The sequence below is a fragment of the Electrona antarctica genome, assembly GCF_951216825.1.
Source record: "Electrona antarctica genome assembly, contig: scaffold_399, whole genome shotgun sequence".
In the NCBI taxonomy this organism is placed as follows: Eukaryota; Metazoa; Chordata; class Actinopteri; order Myctophiformes; family Myctophidae; genus Electrona; species Electrona antarctica.
In genome coordinates this window covers 18,289-38,864 of record NW_027637884.1, presented here as the reverse complement: position 1 = coordinate 38,864, position 20,576 = coordinate 18,289, and the positions used below count along the sequence as shown (strand labels likewise).

Sequence of the window (20,576 nt, the reverse complement as noted above, 5' to 3'; positions counted from 1 at the left end):
CTCGGACAGGGACAAACTGCAGGTTGAAAATGCCCTCAGCTCTGAACTCGGTAGAATCTGCACCTGGCTCGCTGATAACAAACTATCTTTACACCTGGGAAAAACTGAATCCATTCTCTTTGGCTCTATTAGTAATCTCAGCAAGGCAAATGGCTTCTTGGTTAGAGTGGGTGACAATGTTATCACACGTAAAGATGAAATTACCTACCTAGGTTCCATCCTGGAGGCTAATCTTTCCGGTGATAAAATGGCCACCAACGTAATCAAAAAAGTCAACCATAGAACAAGATTCCTCTACAGGATCTCCTCACTGGTCAACAAAAACACCTTGAAGACCTTAACAGGAGCCCTTGTACAGGGTTTCTTTGACTATGCATGCACCTCCTGGTACCACAGCACCTCAAAGGCCCTTAAAACCAGGCTCCAGACTTCCCAAAACAAACTGGTCAGGCTCCTACTTGATCTAGCCCCCCGAACCCACCTCACCCCTGCCCACTTCGACAGGCTGGAATGGCTTAGGGTCGACGACAGAGTACAGCATCTTGCAATGGGTCTGGTCCACAAGATTCGATACACCACCAAGATACCCATGTACCTGTCTAGATACTTCCTTAATGTTAACGAAGTCCACACCCACAACACCAGAGGGAGTGCAACGAACCATGTACAACCCAGATTCGGCACAAACAAGGGACTAAATTATTTTCGCTCCTATGCCACCAAAATGTGGAACGCCCTACCAACTGTCATTAAGACATGCGAATCCCTTGACTCCTTCAAAACCGCTCTCAAAGGGCACCTACGGATGGCTGCAATTCGAAACTGGCCCCCGTAAAATCTGAATCCCCCCCCCCCCGCCCCCCCCTTTTTTCCCCTCACTGTATATATTTCTTTTCCCTTTTTACCTCCTTTATGATGAATTCCTGTTCTGTCTATAGAAGTGTCTATTTGTACGTCTCTAAATGTTTTTGATGATTTGAACATGGTGGACCCTATTGGAAACAAGTGTAATGCTTAATTGGGTCGTCCACTCACAGTTAACAGCCTTTGTATTGAGTTTGTGCTTGAAATGTACTGTAATTCTGCAAACTGTTAATAAATTCTTCAATCAATCAATCAATCAAACAGTACAGGATATATAATGACTTCTGCTCCAGGATATGTGTCCAGGATATGTTTAGTTTTGTATGCAGTATTGCAATAGATTTCGATATTTTTGCTTTTATATACTTTATATGAGGTTTCCAGGCAGGCAGGCACGACTGCAATTCATTTTAATGTCTCTGATTTTTATTGGGTGCTTGTTAAACAAGAGAATACCAGCACTCATGGAACTGTCCTTAAAGGAACTTTATTGTTTCCATAGGTTTTTAATCTGAGCATTTCCCAGAGTATAATTTTTCAGTATTCCTTGTATATATATATTTTTACCTCATGGTTCAATTTGGTAATGTGTAAAAAGGCTGAGTCACACTTGTTCTTCACAGCACACACCTGACAAAAGACCATTGATATGAAATATTCAGACTGTACATGACCAAGACATCTCCCTTCAGGAAGGGTACATGGGTATTTGTGACATGGGGTGCCGGAGCTAAAGGAAACCCTATTACTAAAGTACGGCTTTCCTGGTGGATTGTGGAGGCCATCCAACTGGCTTATGCCAGTACAGGGTTGCAGCCTCCTGAAGGCCTGAGGACACCGAGCTGAGGAGGAGGTATGATTTAGTTGTTATTGTAATTTGACACTTTGAAACACTTTCTCTCAACTGACAAAAAATATAACTATTTACTTGTCCTGTTCTGCCCTCTTTAACAATTATGTCATGCCATGTTATTTTCCACTGTGGTCATACAGTTGACTTGACTCATACATACCATGACAAATGTGGTACCGATATCGCATACAATATACCACAAATCTCCTGCAACATATTAATGAGCATGTCATCCTGACACTATATATTTAAAATTGTGAATATTAAATATACGTACATACGAACAACGTTCACTGGAGTTCACTGTGTTGTTGTGGAGCATTTGATATAAGGTAACAAAGTAGATAGACTAGACGCCAGTAGTGTCATTGCTGTAACTTGGTATATCTGCAATGTGATGCTGTTGCTGCAGGGTGAACTATGGGTAGCATTATAGTATAATTGCCATGTTCTTTTCCACTGTGGTCATACAGTTGACTTGACACATACCATGACAAATGTGGTACCGATATCGCAATACCACAAATCTCCTGCAACATATTTCATGTCATCCTGACACTATATATTTAAAATTGTGAATATTAAAAAAATATATACGGACATACGAACAACGTTCACTGGAGTTCACTGTGTTGTTGTGGAGCATTTGCTATAACAAAGTAGATAAGACTAGACCCCAGTAGTGTCATTGCTGTAACTTGGTATCTGCAATGTGTTCTGTTGCTGCAGGGTGAACTATGGGTAGCATTATAGTATAATTGTCTGTTTTGGAATGAGGGAACATAGGGCTGAGGGAACTTGGGTACGGTCCCCTGGAAGGGAGAAAGGAGATGGCCTTCATTTTTTCCAACACATTTTTCCAGTTGGCTTCTTGTCATTATTTTGGAGGACAACTAAGGCACGATTCATACTTCTATTTTAGAGCCGAATAAAAGTCGGTTCGGCTCTGTAGAACCTACAATGTGACGTCATTTGAGGTTCGGGGGGGGGGGGGGGGGGGGGGGGGCAGGTACCGTCCTAAAGTCGGCTCTTTGGTGCTACAGCGGTAAAATAGGAGTATGAATCGGCCCTTAAAGGCTCAAGAGACACACCCACATGCACAGAGCGGAGATTCATCTGAAACATCAAACGGAATCTCATATTTCCTCAGCCCTAAAAACGATTTTCATATACCTCTCACATTTTCTACCTGTGATTTGTTATGAAATAGGTTTGCATTCAGCAGTCAGCAAGTTTTTTTTGTTTTACCATATTTTGTTCTGTTAGTCCCTGTGGAGCATAATTGGTATATTTCTTTGCATTTAAAGTGATTTAATTATTTAGTATACTGTATAAAAAGATCTACATTTGCTGAATATGTGTGTGCCTTTTTCTCATGCACTTTGAGAATTCTGCTATTACCTTCCTTAAGAGTAACCTTGTGCATTGTCTTTATTTCAATTTTTATCTTATCTATTATTTTCACTGTATTTTTATTATCTTGTTGTCATGTTTTAAAAAAACATTGTCAAATATATATTTTCTAACATGTTTCATCTTTTCAAAGGAACCAGTGCCCAGTCAGAACCAACTTCAAGCCTAAGTGGGTTTGCCTGTGGGATCCACATGGGCCAGTCTTAGCCCATGTGGATCCCACAGGCAAGCCCACTTGGATCCCACATCTATCCCATATGGGAAAAAGGTGGGTCCCACAGAATTGCCAAGGTGGGGCCCACCTAGGGCCCAAGTAGAACTGGTGCCCGCTGACAAGCCCACTTGAAGCCCATATAGTTCAGCCCACCTTGAAACCATAAGGGACCCGTGCCAGCCCCACATAAATTGCCAAGGTGGGGCCCACCTAGGACCCAGGTAGAACCCACTTAAAGCCCACATGGGCGAGCCCAGTTAGGACCCACTTTGGTCCCACATAAAATTGCCAAGTTGGGGCCCACCTAGGACCCAGGTAGAACCCACTTAAAGCCCACATGGGCGAGCCCAGTTAGGACCCACTTGGGTCCCACATAAAATTGCCAAGTTGGGGCCCACCTAGGACCCAGGTAGAACCCACTTAAAGCCCACACGGGCAACCCAGGTGAGAACCATCTGGTGCCCGCTGACATTTCCATATGGGTCCCATATAGTTATCCCACCTGGCTCCCACATAGGGAGCCCACCTCTAAACCATATGGGACCCACATCGGCGTGCTGGCTGGGATGTCTTCGAAAACCATGAAAAACGACATACTATAGTATTTGTATGCCGTTCAAAAGCTTTTCTAAGTTTTCTAAGTTATATAATGACTTTTCCCCAGTGGAAAAGTGATGCATGTGCATACTCTCTAGACTCTTTTGTATTGTTCACAGACATGCTGTTGGTGCATACTGTTACAATATAGGAGGACTATGTGCATGTGCATACATATGATGATGTTTTATTCTTTGTCTGCTCTTTGTCTGTTTAGAACATTTGAGAAATGTACAATGGGGCTCAATGGCAGTTTTTATAATTCAGCTTACTGTCCAGACACATGCTGGAACTTTTTACTTTGAAATGTTTTATGAATATAGTCAACCCCATTTACAATCCGTATGGCTTTTTTTAGTAGGGTGATACAGTTTGTATTGGTTGTGTAGGTGTTGCCCCAGACTTCAGCACAGTATGTGATATATGGAGTTATGAATGAACAGTACAGGATATATAATGACTTCTGGTCCAGGATATGTTTAGTTTTGTATGCAGTATTGCAATAGATTTCGATATTTTTGCTTTTATATACTTAGTTTATTGTCAATGATTACTCCAAGAATGTGTTCTCCCACACTCTTTCTATTTCTACTGAGTCAATCCTGAGTTTATAGTGAGGACCAATTATAGATTATAGATAGAAGATAGAAGAGGTTGAAATGTGGTGAAGAGGGCCTTTGAGCCTATAGGTATATGAATATTTTACCATTGCCAAACACATTTTTAAATAAAATCTTGAAAACATATTCAAATTTGCAGGTAATATCTTACCACATGAGACCATCATGAGTCAAAGTCATACGATTTGTCTCACACGTTACCGCAGTGAAATTTGTTCTCCGCATTTGACCCATCTCTTGGAGCGGTGAGCCGCAGCCAAGGAGCGGTGAGCTGCAGCGTGCGCCATGCTCGGGAATCATTTGATTAGTAGATTTGACCCCCCAATCCAACCCTTTGATGCTGAGTGCCAAGCAGGGAGGCATTGGGTGCCATTTTTACAGTCTTTGGTATGACCCGGCCGGGGATTGAACCCCCGACCTCCCAGTTTCAGGGCGGACACTCTAACCACAAGGCCACTGTCTGGCCATGACATGAGACCATCCTATGATGAAATAGGAAGTAGTTACACTATAACTGTCAGTAAACAAACTAGTGACTGAGGTCCCACACAACAATCAGGGTTACATTTTATTTTGCCAATTTAATGTCATGCAAACTTACATTACATTTTTTAACCCATTATGGGCGGGAACGCCTTTTGGTGTTAGCATTATGTTATGCTTTAGTTTTTTAAAAATAGCAGATCTACAAGCTCATAGCTACGAGCTTGTAGGTCTGCTATTTTTGAAAAATCGTGAAAATGCGGCACAAATCTTCAAATCAAATATTCTTTCAGAAGACTTTTTTTTTATTTCAACGTCAGGCCTAAATGGGTTAAGACAACAAGGACAATGGTCATGTTTATTGATGCATCATTCGGCCAGCTCCCAGGTGACAATTATCAAAGATTAAACTGTAGTCAGTGCCACCAGCTTTGACAAAATCGGAAACGGTCTTGCTCCCCATGAAATCTTTGGTTTCAACTCTCTGCAAGAATAAAAATAATTAGTTACATTTTGTATACAGTCTAATAATTTAATCATTATTAAAGATCACTGAAATACTACAGTATCTAGAAAGGCAATATCATGTTGTCAACCATATGCTTTAAAACTTTAAAACAACTATTTTATGAGAGTTTGATGTCACTTTATTTATTTTTATTATTATTATTATAATCTTTTTTTATTTTATTTTTATTAAATTGATGTCACTTTTTTATGGTGTACTAGTTCGAAAACTATACATTCTGAATGACTACAACTGTTCAATGTCATTTCACCATGAATCCTTCTTTGGTTTGAACTCAGTATTATATTGTTGTAAAAAAGAAGGAAAAAAAAGTCTCTTACCGCCCAGTCAGAGCTCATCCACCGAGCATCCACCACCACTGTCTGAGAGCTCAATCCAAATCCATCCCCCTTGTGGACAAGCCACCTGGAGCCATCAGCCAGTGTCACTCTAGGAAATACACACGTAGTACACTTTGATCTGGTATGATCTACAGTAGATTGTGTGTGTGTGTGTGTGTGTGTGTGTGTGTGTGTGTGTGTGTGTGTGTGTGTGTGTGTGTGTGTGTGTGTGTGTGTGTGTGTGTGTGCGCGTGCGTGCGTGCGTGCGTGCGTGCGTGCGTGCGTGCGTGTGTGTTATTATAATCAAGGTGAATTATCAACTAATTAGTCAACTAATTGGGCATGATTTTACATTAGAATTATTTCATTGTCATGGAAAGAAATGATCACTAAAGCTCTAAATATGTGACTAACTTTGACTGAGGGGCTGCCATTGCATTTTTTTTAATTTTCGTTTTTTCATGTCATATGAAAGCAGGGAATCATAACTTCAAATTGACTTATTGGTTGTTCAGTTTGACCCACCAGTTTTAGGAGATATGGCTTATAGAGTAATGTCTTGCAGAAAACAGCGAGTTGAGAAAACAGGCTTGAAAAGGTTCACTTCTGTGGACTCTAACCTAGCTACATGTTTAAGCATTTATTTCATATTTACATGTCGATTTCAGCTCTGACACTTATTTCAGACATGCTCTAGTATGGGAAGAGTCTGCCTGTGCTATTAACTCATTTTGGGAAAAAAAGAGAAAGAAAAAGCTGGAATTTGCGTGATGGCAGCGGTGGCTGAACGGTTTGCGGAGCGGTCTTGATACCGGAAGGTCACCAGTTTGTATCCCCGGACCGGCATGTTAAAATTACCACCGCTGAAGTGCCCTTGAGCAAGGCATTGAACCACTACCATGAAATGTTATATGAGCAGGGCCTGGCTGTAAACAAGTATCTGATGCTTAGTCCAGTTACCCTGGGTAAATATAGTAACTTTGCTTTGCAGGCTCTCAGTCAAATCTGGTATAATAATTCATTTGGGTAATAATGTCAGTTCAAGTCACTGACTGAATTGTCAACATGGTAACCATGGGGTGTAACCACCATTCAAGGAGCCATTTTGTATATTGTGCATTGTGCAAGAAGACCATTGTTGTGTGTCTGAGAACACATACTAACATACTACATACTATTCTCAGCCTGCTGTTTAGTACTATAAAGTACAGTATCTCACTTTAGTATAGGCCTACTATACAGTAGGCTCTCAAAATTACCTGAATTTAGTATGCATCTCACATACTGTACTATTTAGTAGCTACTAAGCTTTTAGACATATGCAGTGGTGGAAAAAAGTACTCAATTGTTTGACTTAAGTAAAAGTACCAATACTGCAATTTAGAACTACTTTGTTACAAGTAAAAGTACGGAATTGAAAATGTACTTGAGTAAAAGTACAAAAGTATCGGCATCAGAATGTACTTAAAGTACTAAAAGTAAAAGTATTCATATTGCAGAATGTCCCATTTCACAAATTCAAAATGTGTAGAAAATCTATTGAAAATAGCTGATCTACAAGCTCACAATGCGTCGCGTTGCGACGCATTGTGAGCTTGTATCGGCTATTTTCAAATGGCCGAAATGTATAGGGTTGAAGTGGTCAATGTAAAATCGCCAAAGTGACTATAGTAACTAAAGTTTTCAAATAATTGTAGTGGAGTAAAAGTACAAATTTTGGCTCCGAGATGTAGTGGAGTAGAAGTAAAAGTACTGGAAATTGGAAATACTCAAGTAAAGTACAAATGCCTCAAATTGTACTTTAAGTACAGTACTTAAGTAAAAGTACTTAGTTACTTTCCACCACTGGACATATGCTATTAGAAAGTAATTTGGCATAGTATATGTGAATCGTAAGGCCCGGCTCACACCTTCGCATCTAGCATACAACATTGATGCATGCTAGATGTATGAAAGGGTTTGTTTACATCTTGCCCCAATGCATTTCCAATGGAAGTCACATGGTTTGACACAACATTTTTGTTGTACGGCTTTTGGCTGTGTTTCGACAGCCCCCCTCCCCCTCATACAACAAAAATGTGACTCCCATTGGAAATGCATTGCGAGCTTGCATCAGTCAATAAGTCTCATGCATCAGCTATACCAGGGGTGGGCAACTTTGACGATGGAGAGGGCCACTATATTTCCACACTCACTCCCTAGGGCCATATATTACTGTCGTAGCAAAAATAGCTGATCTACAAGCTCAAAACCCGCCGCGCTGCGATGCGTTTTGAGCTTGTAGATCGGCTATTTTTGCTATATTCGAATTGAAATCTTGATTTCTTTTGCAATTTTTGAATTGGAACCTTGAAAATTAACATTTTTATGTAATTTCAAATGCCTTTAATTATACTTGGGTTGAAGCAATGAGCTACTAATTTAGACTGAAGTAATAAAAGCGGGTCATGTTTTGCATGTTGTGGAATAGTAACAGCTTAAACCAATATTATATCAGTATTCTGACATCAACCTGAGGGCCACATTAAGTGAAGGTGGGGGCCGCATGTGGCCCCCGGGCCGCCAGTTGCCCAGCCCTGAGCTATACATCAATCTGTTGCGAATGTGTGAGTCAGGCCTAAGGGCCATGTGACAGTCTACAGTTAGGGGACTGACCTGACTCCAGAGTGGCTTAAAGGTCCAACCCGAACGGACATCCCATCCAAGGGTCTCTTCATTCTCTCTGCCTTGTACACAACAGAGTTATACAGCCTCCTGAGGTCTGACGCGTTGGACAGGTCATAATTGTAGGAACGAGCACCTCCTGAAAAAAGTTAGGTCGAAAGCAACGAAAGAACATAATATATATTTCAGATACAAGTTACAACAAAGTGCAGATACATACACTGTGCAATACACTTTGATCTGTTATGATATACAGCAGTGTGTGTGTGTGCGTGTGTGTGTGTGTGTGTGTGTGTGCGTGCGTGCGTGCGTGCGTGCGTGTGTGTGTATGTGTGTGTGTGGAGGAGGTGCCATGTGTATCCTTAAGTGAACATGAACTGTCAACCCCGTTATATTTGTTTCCTTGTAAAATTAATTGTAATTTGTGGATTCAAATAAAGAAATCGAAATGTGTGTGTGTGTGTGTGTGTGTGTGTGTGTGTGTGTGTGTGTGTGTGTGTGTGTGTGTGTGTGTGTGTGTGTGTGTGTGTGTGTGTGTGTGTGTGTGTGTGTGTGTGTGTGTGTGTGTGTGTGTGTGTGTGACGTGTGTGTGTGTGTGTGTGTGTGTGTGTGTGTGTGTGTGTGTGTGTGTGTGTGTGTGTGTTCATCATAAAATAGATTAAAAAAGTAACAACATACATACCACCACCAGTAGATGACTCCACAGCAACCACCAGCACATACAGGAAAGGTAAGACAATTATTTTATTGGAGAACATGGCTAATATTAATCCTTTGTTTTGCTTGAGCACAACGTCGTTGGTTTTAGCTTTTTTTTAAACTCCTGAAATGTTACCGTATAGGTTTCAGTTTTTATAGCCCATCTTTGCAATGCGCCTCCCCATTTTCACTGTGCGTCACGTCAGTGTGTTGTTGTTTTTTCCTTCTACTTTACTGTGCAGTGGGGGACAGAACAGTTTGAAGGATCTGGGAGGGAAGCGCTTTTCTGGAATGGAATTCGCCCCTTGGAAAGTACAGGCTTGCATCAGATTGAAAATCCTGTTTGATATTACACAACTCAGTAAACAATATCCCCTTGTAGTTTTACACAGTTAAACAGTTAAATGTTATATTTGGGCTTGGATGATGCAAGCCCTGGATGTCCCACTATTGCCAAAGTTTGGTTTTTTACCTCTAGAGCAAACAAATCAAACACAAAGTTTACTAGCTTGCCTGTGTTAATCCATTGATTTTGTTTATAGAACAACTATTCCTTTTGTACTATTCCTTTATGTTCGAAGTTGTATAAAATTGTGATTCTATTAGAGGCTGTTGAACATGAATCCTATGTTGTTTTTCATCTCTTTTTTATTGTCGAAAATCATGAATACAATATTTTGGACCAAACAAATAATTAGAAAGAAGAAAAACAACAAAAAAAAGTGTTGTAACCTGCCGTTTTTTTCTTCTTTCTAATTATTTGTTTGGTCCAAAATATTGTTGGTGTTGTCATGAGTTGTCACGACTCGAGTTGGCTTTGTCCGCGGCGTAACCGTCTTTAAATAAATACTTTAAAAAATGTCTATGAGGAAAATGCATTGGGTTTCATTTCCTGGTCCAGGGTAGGAGGCGGGACTGCGACGCTCTATAGTCTGTCGTTTTTCATGGTTTTCGAGATATTATAGTATGTCTTCGAAAACCATGAAAAACGTTTTTTATCTTTTCATCTAAAAGCAGCTTTTATACAAATCTGGCATCGGGCCATATTTAGAAATCTATGAGACGTTTTCTTTTTTCTTTTTCTATAATTTTTATCCCACGATTTTGTAACCCATTTTTCACCCCTGTGTCAATTATCTAATGTGATCCTGGGCTCTACACACCCTCCGCCAACCTAGTCCCCATATATGGGGGACATGGGGAGAGCAACGGACTTGAACTCATGCTTCCTTCATGCCTGAGTGTCCAAGTTGCTCCTTTACACCTGACAGGGGGGAGTTTCTCTGGTTGGACGTAGCGCGTGGAAGGAACACGTTATTCCGACCAGTTCCTTTCCCCTCCATCAGGCGCCCCGGCTGGCCAGGGGGAGCCAGTTTAGAGACCAGGATTACTGCATGTTTTTTGTGAGGGTACCACTACCTACCCTAGGGGACACGGGGAGAACATGCAAACTCCACACAGAAAGGCCCTTTCGCCAACCCGCCTCGGGTATGGGCACTGATGACGCGGAGGAGGAAACACGCCGCCAGCACCCACAGCGTCCCGAGCGGGAATCGAACCCAGGACCTTCTAGCTGTGAGGCGACAGCACTACCAACTGTGCCACCGTGCCCCCCTATGAGATGTTTTCTAAGTTATATATTGAACACAATTCAATACAAATAAAGCTTACATTTTATTTGGTTGTACTGGCCCAAAAAAGGTTAAGAAACACTGGTGTAGAGAGACAAAAAGAGCCACAAAAGGAGGGGGCCGGTATAGACCCCGGGGGGACTGGTCAACTAATAAGTAGGGTTTGAGGTGAATCAGCATGATTCTGGCACTTTTTCAATTTTTTCAATTCTGGCACACATGGAAGATGCGGTTGAGTCCCAAGGGCAGTCCCAAGTCCCAAGGGCAGTCTGTCAATGTTATGAGATATTGATGTCTGGCCCGCCACACAGACTGGTTGCTCCACTGATAACTGGGAGGTAGGCATGGTGCAGAATTGGCAGCTGTATAGACAGCCTTCGACGTAAACGGCAAAAGATTTAAATTTAAATATATATACCACAACAGCTAAATTAAATAAAAAAGAAATGCACATCAGTAAGAATATGTATACTTGTAAAATGCAACAACCCTGCAGAAGTCTCTCGATGGGTGCTACACCAGAATGCAGCACTCAACATCAGTAAGAGCTCACATGTTACCAACACAAATCTGTATGATGGAATGCCAAGGGTGAGCCAGAAAAATAACCTGACTCCGCCAGATGGGGCAGCAGAGAGTACACTGGGTACACTTGATGCCCGGCCAACACAAAACGGCCTGGCCAATCAGCAGCAGTTAGAGGCGGGATAGCTGCTGCTGATTGGCCAGGCCGTTTTGTGGCCGGGCATCAAGTCTGCCTGAGAGTTCCCAGATGGGAGCAGGAGTGGGGAACCCAGTCTCTGCTGCCCCATCTGGCGGAGTCAGGTTACCAGAAAATAGCAGCCAGGAGAATGAGACTAGCAGGACAACTGCCAAAGACACCAAGAGCTGCCAGCCAGCAAACTAGTGCTGTGGGAACCAACACACGGGCACCGGTCACAAGGACGTCCCACGCTAACATATACGTGGATGTACTCTAGGGCATTAAGCAACTAGTCGACTAGTTTACTAGTCGACTAGTAAATCCACTAGTCAACCTTGTTGGTACTAGTTGACTAGTTGATAAGAAGAAAAAAAAGAAAAAGTTTATTTTTTTTATTTTTTCCCCGATTTTGTAGGCCTCAAGATCAGGTAGATTATAGTTAGTCACCATGTACACAGTTTTTCAATGTACAAATATTTATATATTTATAAGTTTTATTTTTATTTATTTTTATTTTTTTTACATAATAGGTAGTTAAACAACTAGTCGACTAGTCGACTAGTAAACTAGGCAACTAGTCAACTAGTAAAAATGACTAGAAGTGAATGTACTCAAGAACGACGCAGGAGCGCAAAGTACCAACAAACTGGCCAGATGTATGGAGAACCGAAACGACGATGGAGGGCTCGTCTGAGGACGACCTAGAGAATAATGATCAAAATCATGCTTTTCTATATTAATTGATTGATATTATATTATTTGCAAACTGTTTGGTTTGCCTTTTTTATTTGTTACGTTTTTTTTTGGGCTGTTGAGCCTTTTGGGCATAATAGTACAGCCTATTTTAGGTACCCCAACCACTTAGCTATTTGGTCACCCAGTTTGGTCTTGATCATCATATGAAACTGATGTTTAACTTAAACGCCCAATGCACTCTCAATGGCAATAGCAATAGCAACTTTGGCATGCTACTAGTCCTACATACTTACACCTAGAAACCCCATTCAAACCTATTTAGGTTCATCTTACGGTGGACAGAGAAGATAACAACTGCATTATACTCTTTTCCCACCAATTAAGTTGAAGTTGGCCTCCATGGCAATATAACAGGCCAATGTGAAAAAATAAAGGTTAATTCAGCTCTAGCATCCAGGGAGTGTGTGTGTTTGGCTGCGATCACGCCAACAGTGCTGGAGATTTAGCCTGGTTAATAAACCAGACCGAATCAGCCGTTGGCAAAAAAAAGTTGCCTACCAGCGGATTACGGTCTGGCGAGGCTCAGTAGCACGCCTCTTTCCTACAGCAGAGAACAGGTCGGACCAATCGGGACACGGTATGCAATATGGGCGGGCTTTGGTACAGTGACGTTCAATGCTTGAGACTTTTGACTGACAGTAGCTCTGACCAATTGCGTCAAAGAGAAAATGTTCCCCGGGAAATGAAATCCAAGTGGAGCCAGCCCAGACTGATATACCGCGACAGTGTTGTGTGATATTAGTCTGGCTTATTAGCCAGGCTACTGGAGATTAGCTTATCACAGACGGACACACGCGGACGGACGGACGGACGGACGGACAGACAGGGTGCAAAACAATTAACTTCAATGTTCCGAATACATGTTTGTATTGATAGTAAATGTCACTGAATCAAAACTGGCATACAAACCTAAAATACCTAATTCATAATTTAACTCCCTGTCATATACTGGCTCATACATACTCCAGTTTTAGGTGATCAGTTATCACCTTCACCCATCACCGTCACCTTCATAAAGAGTCGAGGCCATCATACTCGCGGTGATGTCCTTAAAGGAGCATTCAGTGATTTGGGTGATTTGGAAAACCACCCAGTCCGCCCCGGTAACAAAATGTGCACATGCACGCTCTACAGTGGGGTGAAGTGCAACAGGCCAACAGCATGTGCACCAAGGCCCGCCCCCACTCGATCATGATTGGAGGAAGGCCCCACTCATCCTGATTGGATGAAGGTTTTGCCACCCGCCACCAAAACTGAAACTAGGTTTTTTTTTTACCCCAGGGGCTCACTGGGGACAGGGAGGAACTCCTTATATGGTCAGCACACTCTATAGTAGGGAGGATTATCCAGAAAAAAAGAAAAAATATTTGAATTAAGTCAAATCACTGAATATACCTTTAAGCATTGACCCCGCCTCAGATGCAAAACCCCCATGCCTGAAAAACCGCCCACCCAACTTGTAGACCAATCAGTGAACAGGGTGATGGCTCCAGAGTGAAAGGACTTGTCTGATAGTAAAAACAGAGAGATGTGTCGGGGTCCGCGGTGATAGCTGATCACCACGGCGAATGACGTAATGTTGTAGTTCTCTAACCCTTAAAAAACTACACCGCGGTGATAAGCTATCACCACAAACTGGAGTAGGCTATGAATGAGCCAGCCTTTACAGTGTCACACAAACGCATACAAGTTAACAGATCGTACTACTACTACTTTTGCTATTTTTGAACCCGACAGAGACGATGTGCAATTCCAATAATGGACAAACTACTGTAGAGCCACGCTGTAAAAATGGAAACTATAGAAGGCCTATAGGCTGCTAATGACAGCATGTTGCCGGTTCGAATGCAGATCCCCTGCGTGGCCTAAATGGAAACAAGACCGCAAGGACTTTTTTATTTTTGGTGCTATCCCTTTTGAACCGAGTGTTTGACTGTTTGACTGGACTGTACTGTTTTTACATTTATGTTCAATAAACTATTCAATCAATCAAAAGGCTACTGCATCATTCAATAAAGGCAAAAGATAATTATCTTAAAATAAATAAATAAATGGCAAATGTCAGAGAAAATATGAAATTATACGATGCATATGAAATATGACTCACCATGTCTTCAAACAATGCACGTATAGGCATATACTGTATGAGGAAATGAGGCAAACATGCATGCAGAACAGATGCAGGCGGCCTCCCCTCTCTCTCTCTCTCTCTCTCTCTCTCTCTCTCTCTCTCTCTCTCTCTCTCTCTCTCTCTCACTCCTCTGCAAGTCAGTCAGGCCATTTCCCAGAAATGGGTCCCTGCAAGAAAAAAAGAAAAAAAGCTGTATGCGTGTGACATCATCGTACCCGGCAGTTATGGGGGAACACCTACCGAGTAAAAAAAAGAAAAGAAAAAAAAACTTTCTGGCAGCCCATACACCAAACAGAAAAGTCCTGCTATCTAATTGTATTAAACAACATTAAACTCAACAACATTGCAGCAGTATAGAAAGCTTGAATTATCCTCCATGAACGAGCACGTCCAAACTCCAATGCTCCATCATGCTGCTCAGTGTTTTGCCACTCAGTCTAGAATAGATGAAGGGTGCATGTCCCAGTGGAAAAGCGATGCATCAGGGCCGGTTCTAGGGGGGGGGCAGGGGTGGGCATAGCCCACCCAAACGTGCGTCCTGCCCACCCAATGTGGGTTTGACACCTATTTAGGTTCATCTTACGGTGGACATGTTTGCCTGAAAAGGAATCTTTGAAATGTTTCATAGTTTTAGAAATATAGTGCTTTCAAATTTGAGAAATTTATAATGGGGCTCAATGGCAGATATTGGCACGTCAAAAAAGCACTTTCACCTAGAAACTCCATTCTCACTTTTTATAATTCAGCTTACTGTGCAGACACATGCTGGAACTTTTTACTTTGAAATGTTTTATAGTTTCTGAGTTATTTAACTTAAACGCCCAATGCATTCTCAATGGCAATAGCTCAAACTTTGGCATGCTACTAGTCCTACATACTTACACCTATAAACCCCATTCAAACCTATTTAGGTTCATCTTACGGTGGACATGTTTGCCTGAAAAGGAATCTTTGAAATGTTTCATAGTTTTAGAAATATAGTGCTTTCAAATTTGAGACATTTACAATGGGGCTCAATGGCAGATATTGGCACGTCAAAAAAGCACTTTCACCTAGAAACTCCATTCTCACTTTTTATAATTCAGCTTACTGTGCAGACACATGCTGGAACTTTTTACTTTGAAATGTTTTGTAGTTTCTGAGTTATTTAACTTAAACGCCCAATGCATTCTCAATGGCAATAGCACAAACTTTGGCATGCTACTAGTCCTACATACTCACACCTATAAACCCCATTCATACCTATAGGTTCATCTTACGGTGGACATGTTTGCCTGAAAAGGAATCTTTGAAATGTTTCATAGTTTTAGAAATATAGTGCTTTCAAATTTGAGACATTTACAATGGGGCTCAATGGCAGATATTGGCACGTCAAAAAAGCACTTTCACCTAGAAACTCCATTCTCACTTTTTATAATTCAGCTTACTGTGCAGACACATGCTGGAACTTTTTACTTTGAAATGTTTTATAGTTTCTGAGTTATTTAACTTAAACGCCCAATGCATTCTCAATGGCAATAGCTCAAACTTTGGCATGGTACTAGTCCTACATACTTACACCTATAAACCCCATTCAAACCTATTTAGGTTCATCTTACGGTGGACATGTTTGCCTGAAAAGGAATCTTTGAAATGTTTCATAGTTTTAGAAATATAGTGCTTTCAAATTTGAGACATTTACAATGGGGCTCAATGGCAGATATTGGCACGTCAAAAAAGCACTTTCACCTAGAAACTCCATTCTCACTTTTTATAATTCAGCTTACTGTGCAGACACATGCTGGAACTTTTTACTTTGAAATGTTTTGTAGTTTCTGAGTTATTTAACTTAAACGCCCAATGCATTCTTAATGGCAATAGCACAAACTTTGGCATGCTACTAGTCCTACATACTCACACCTATAAACCCCATTCAAACCTATAGGTTCATCTTACGGTGGACATGTTTGCCTGAAAAGGAACCTTTGAAATGTTTCATAGTTTTAGAAATATAGTGCTTTCAAATTTGAGACATTTACAATGGGGCTCAATGGCAGATATTGGCACGTCAAAAGAGCACTTTCACCTAGAAACTCCATTCTCACTTTTTATAATTCAGCTTAATGTGCAGACACATGCTGGAACTTTTTACTTTGAAATGTTTTATAGTTTCTGAGTTATTTAACTTAAACGCCCAATGCATTCTCAATGGCAATAGCACAAACTTTGGCATGCTACTAGTCCTACATACTCACACCTATAAACCCCATTCAAACCTATAGGTTCATCTTACGGTGGACATGTTTGCCTGAAAAGGAATCTTTGAAATGTTTCATAGTTTTAGAAATATAGTGCTTTCAAATTTGAGACATTTACAATGGGGCTCAATGGCAGATATTGGCACGTCAAAAAAGCACTTTCACCTAGAAACTCCATTCTCACTTTTTATAATTCAGCTTACTGTGTAGACACATGCTGGAACTTTTTACTTTGAAATGTTTTGTAGTTTCTGAGTTATTTAACTTAAACGCCCAATGCATTCTTAATGGCAATAGCACAAACTTTGGCATGCTACTAGTCCTACATACTTACACCTAGAAACCCCATTCAAACCTATTTAGGTTCATCTTACGGTGGACATGTTTGCCTGAAAAGGAACCTTTGAAATGTTTCATAGTTTTAGAAATATAGTGCTTTCAAATTTGAGACATTTACAATGGGGCTCAATGGCAGATATTGGCACGTCAAAAGAGCACTTTCACCTAGAAACTCCATTCTCACTTTTTATAATTCAGCTTAATGTGCAGACACATGCTGGAACGTTTTACTTTGAAATGTTTTGTAGTTTCTGAGTTATTTAACTTAAACGCCCAATGCATTCTTAATGGAAATAGCACAAAATTTGGCATGCTACTATTCCTACATACTTACACCTAGAAACCCCATTCAAACCTATTTAGGTTCATTTTACGGTGGACATGTTTTCCTGAAAAGGAATCTTTGAAATGTTTCATAGTTTTAGAAATATAGTGCTTTCAAATTTGAGACATTTACAATGTGGCTCAATGGCAGATATTGGCACGTCAAAAAAGCACTTTGACCTAGAAACTCCATTCTCACTTTTTATAATTCAGCTTACTGTGCAGACACATGCTGGAACTTTTTACTTTGAAATGTTTTATAGTTTCTGAGTTATTTAACTTAAACGCCCAATGCATTCTCAATGGCAATAGCTCAAACTTTGGCATGCTACTAGTCCTACATACTTACACCTATAAACCCCATTCTCACTTTTTATAATTCAGCTGACCACGCTCACTGCTCACACTGCTCACAAACAAACTTTAATGCGTCAGTGTTGTGTTGCTCTTAAAACATCACTTCATCACTATTTTTTGCAGAAGAAATATACGTGTGAGAACTTTCTCAAACAAAAGTAAGACAGACGTCCTCATACTTTGTTCTGGGTCTAGTGAACAGAAATCATATGTAATTAATAGACTTGGTAACCTAACTGTAGGGAGTACAAACACAATAGAGAACCTGGGGGTTATTATATCATCTATGAAAAGGCAACACAATGAGCAGAAAATTAAAATAAACCATGTAAATACAACAAATTGAGCAGAGCACTCCAGGGACTTGAACCCCGTTCTGGAAAACCAGAAGTACCACACCAGTGCCTTAGTTTGCTTTGTTGTAATTTACAGGTCAATTATTTTCATCTTTTTCTCAAATCCTGCAAAATCATGAAAAACGGCATGCGGTCCGAAACCATGGACTATAGTATGTACTCCAGGACCTGGCTAAGATATGTATGCACTTCATTTAGCGGAGAATATCTCAACTGTTCTTGGCTAATATGACCGCTGCTAACAACTTAGGAACTGTGAAAAATCCTCTATCGGGGGCGAAATACCCGGAAATGACCACACCAGATAGCTACTTCAAACATGGCTCTATCTTTTAAACTGTGACAGATTTCCTGAGATGCTCAAAATGTTCAGAATACTCATGTTTGAATACTCAATAGACCATATGCACACGGCGGTCATCTTTCCACAAGTTAATGGCAGGGTGGAAACTACCCACAATTTGCCATTGACCGCCCATACATCTAAACAGACAAAGTCCTATCTAATTGTATTAAATTATGTCAAACTCACCAACATTGCAGCTGTATGAAAAGCTTGAATGATGTTCTAACTATATCTGCAAAGCGTTTGTTTCATAAAAATCCACCATAGACATGTTTACTACTTTATGTCAAGAAATTCCTTTCAAGTGTTTTTGAGTGGTGCAACCACTCCCTTACGGATCTATGTGTGTGGGTGGGTGGGTGGCTGGCGGGCTGGCTGGGTGTCTGGGTGGGTATGAGCACGAAAACAGCATGGTTGTTGTTGTGCGCAACCTAACACACACAAACACACACGCACGTATTAACTGTAGTATATGATGATTTCGGGTGTGCCAGTACAGTACAGGGTACAGTAGAGGGACCGCCACACGGTAACTCTGTCATTTCTAAACCGTTTCGGACACGGGGCGGCACGCCGGAACCGGCCTGGCCCCCTGGGCTTGTTCCTGGGGGTCATGGAACCCTGGTAGGGGGGCGGGACTGCGACACAAAATCATGAGCTTGTAGATCCGATTTATTTTTTTCTAATGATCCCCTCAGAATAGTGATTCTAGGGTTCATGTCGTTAATGTAATAAATAAATAAATAAATGAAAATGGGTGGGTGGATGGATGGATGGATTACATTAACGATATGAACGAATTAATGAATACTAAATGAAAAAGGTTGCAATCACAAAGATTTGGAACTCCTCTGTAGTAACACCGAGGAACCCCTATACTAGGGGTCCGAGAACCATGTGATCAGAACCTCTCTACACTGGTTCCCGGTTAAATACAGAACCATGTGATCAGAACCATCACTGGCCTCTCTAAACTAAACAAAATACATACATACAAGGATGCACCTGGGACGTATCCTCAGTGATGTATCCCAAGGTCATCGGGGTTTCGGGTCTCCCCTCACTTAGGTGACCCAGCCCAGTAGCTACCCTCGATCAGTCCCATTAGGGAAAAACCAGGGCCACACAATCCGTTCCTCCTGAACTACTCTGCCGGGACTGGGAGGTACCATTCTGGCGTGTGGAAGGACTAGGCTCTGTGGGTTGACTCCTGTCCGGGCCCCTCCTACGTCTCACCAGGTCCACTCCTGCTCTTAGGCCCTGGTTAGGCCCTGTGCGTTGCACCAGACTCCCAGCACCAGTCACTTTATTCAGGAATGGTGGATTCTCGAGCCGCAACAGTTCCGCAGGCTCCACCTTGCCCTTGGTGGTGCCGCAGGCTCCGCTTGAGGCTTGAATGGCCCTCCTAAAGGCCTCACCATGGGTCTACACTGGTTCCCGGTTAAATACAGAATAGAGTTCAAAATCCTCCTCCTCACCTATAAACAGTGGCGTGCACAGATAGACACTAGGGGGTGCTAGAGCACCTTTTGGCAATGTGCCCTTTTTTTTTTAAAAATAACCTTTTTTTTTTTTGATTTTTCAAAAATAGCAGACCTACAAGCTCGTAGCGCGCCACTCGGTGGCGCGCTATGAGCTTGTAGATCTGCTATTTTTCAATAGCTAAAGCATAACATAATGCTAACACCAAAAGGGGTTCCCGCCCAAAATGGATTAAGGCAACCGGCCGGTTCCACGCGCTGCACAAGGTGCCCTTTTTTAACTTGAGCACCTGCCCCTCTAAATGTCTGTGCACGCCACTGCCTATAAAGCTCTCAATGGTCAGGCATCTCAAAGAAGTCATTGATCCCTACAATCTTAACAGAACACCAGTATTCTGTCTCAGTTAGATGCGTGTCCCTTCTACATCCCTTTACAGATAGCGAACATGATCATGGAATCAGAGTCGAGAACCAGGGTAGCATTCCAAACTTTACTGTCCTCTTCTCTTTATCCAATAATCGTTCATTTGTAAAAACTGAAATAAACATTACAATTTCTTGGTCAGAAATCATACTTCAGCACAAATGTAAAATAATCACAGCTTACAATAATCTCCTATGTAAGTTATGACAAAAAGCTACTATAGCTTAGAAGCATA

General features: G+C 41.3%; 1 protein-coding gene across 1 annotated transcript in view; it reads right to left on the bottom strand.

Annotated features, from left to right (window-relative positions):
* The window catches only part of LOC306918594 (uncharacterized protein), a 39,322-nt gene extending 29,955 nt beyond the window's left edge, over positions 1-9,367 (bottom strand). The window contains exons 1-4 of the mRNA XM_079531486.1: positions 9,240-9,367; positions 8,549-8,696; positions 5,894-6,002; positions 5,383-5,528 (exon numbers count right to left, since the gene is read on the bottom strand). Of these exons, the coding sequence (XP_079387612.1) occupies positions 5,403-5,528; positions 5,894-6,002; positions 8,549-8,696; positions 9,240-9,315 (459 nt within the window). The 5' untranslated portion in view covers positions 9,316-9,367 and the 3' untranslated portion in view covers positions 5,383-5,402. The remainder of the gene's footprint in view (positions 1-5,382; positions 5,529-5,893; positions 6,003-8,548; positions 8,697-9,239) is intronic.
* Between the last annotated feature and the right edge of the window lie 11,209 nt (positions 9,368-20,576).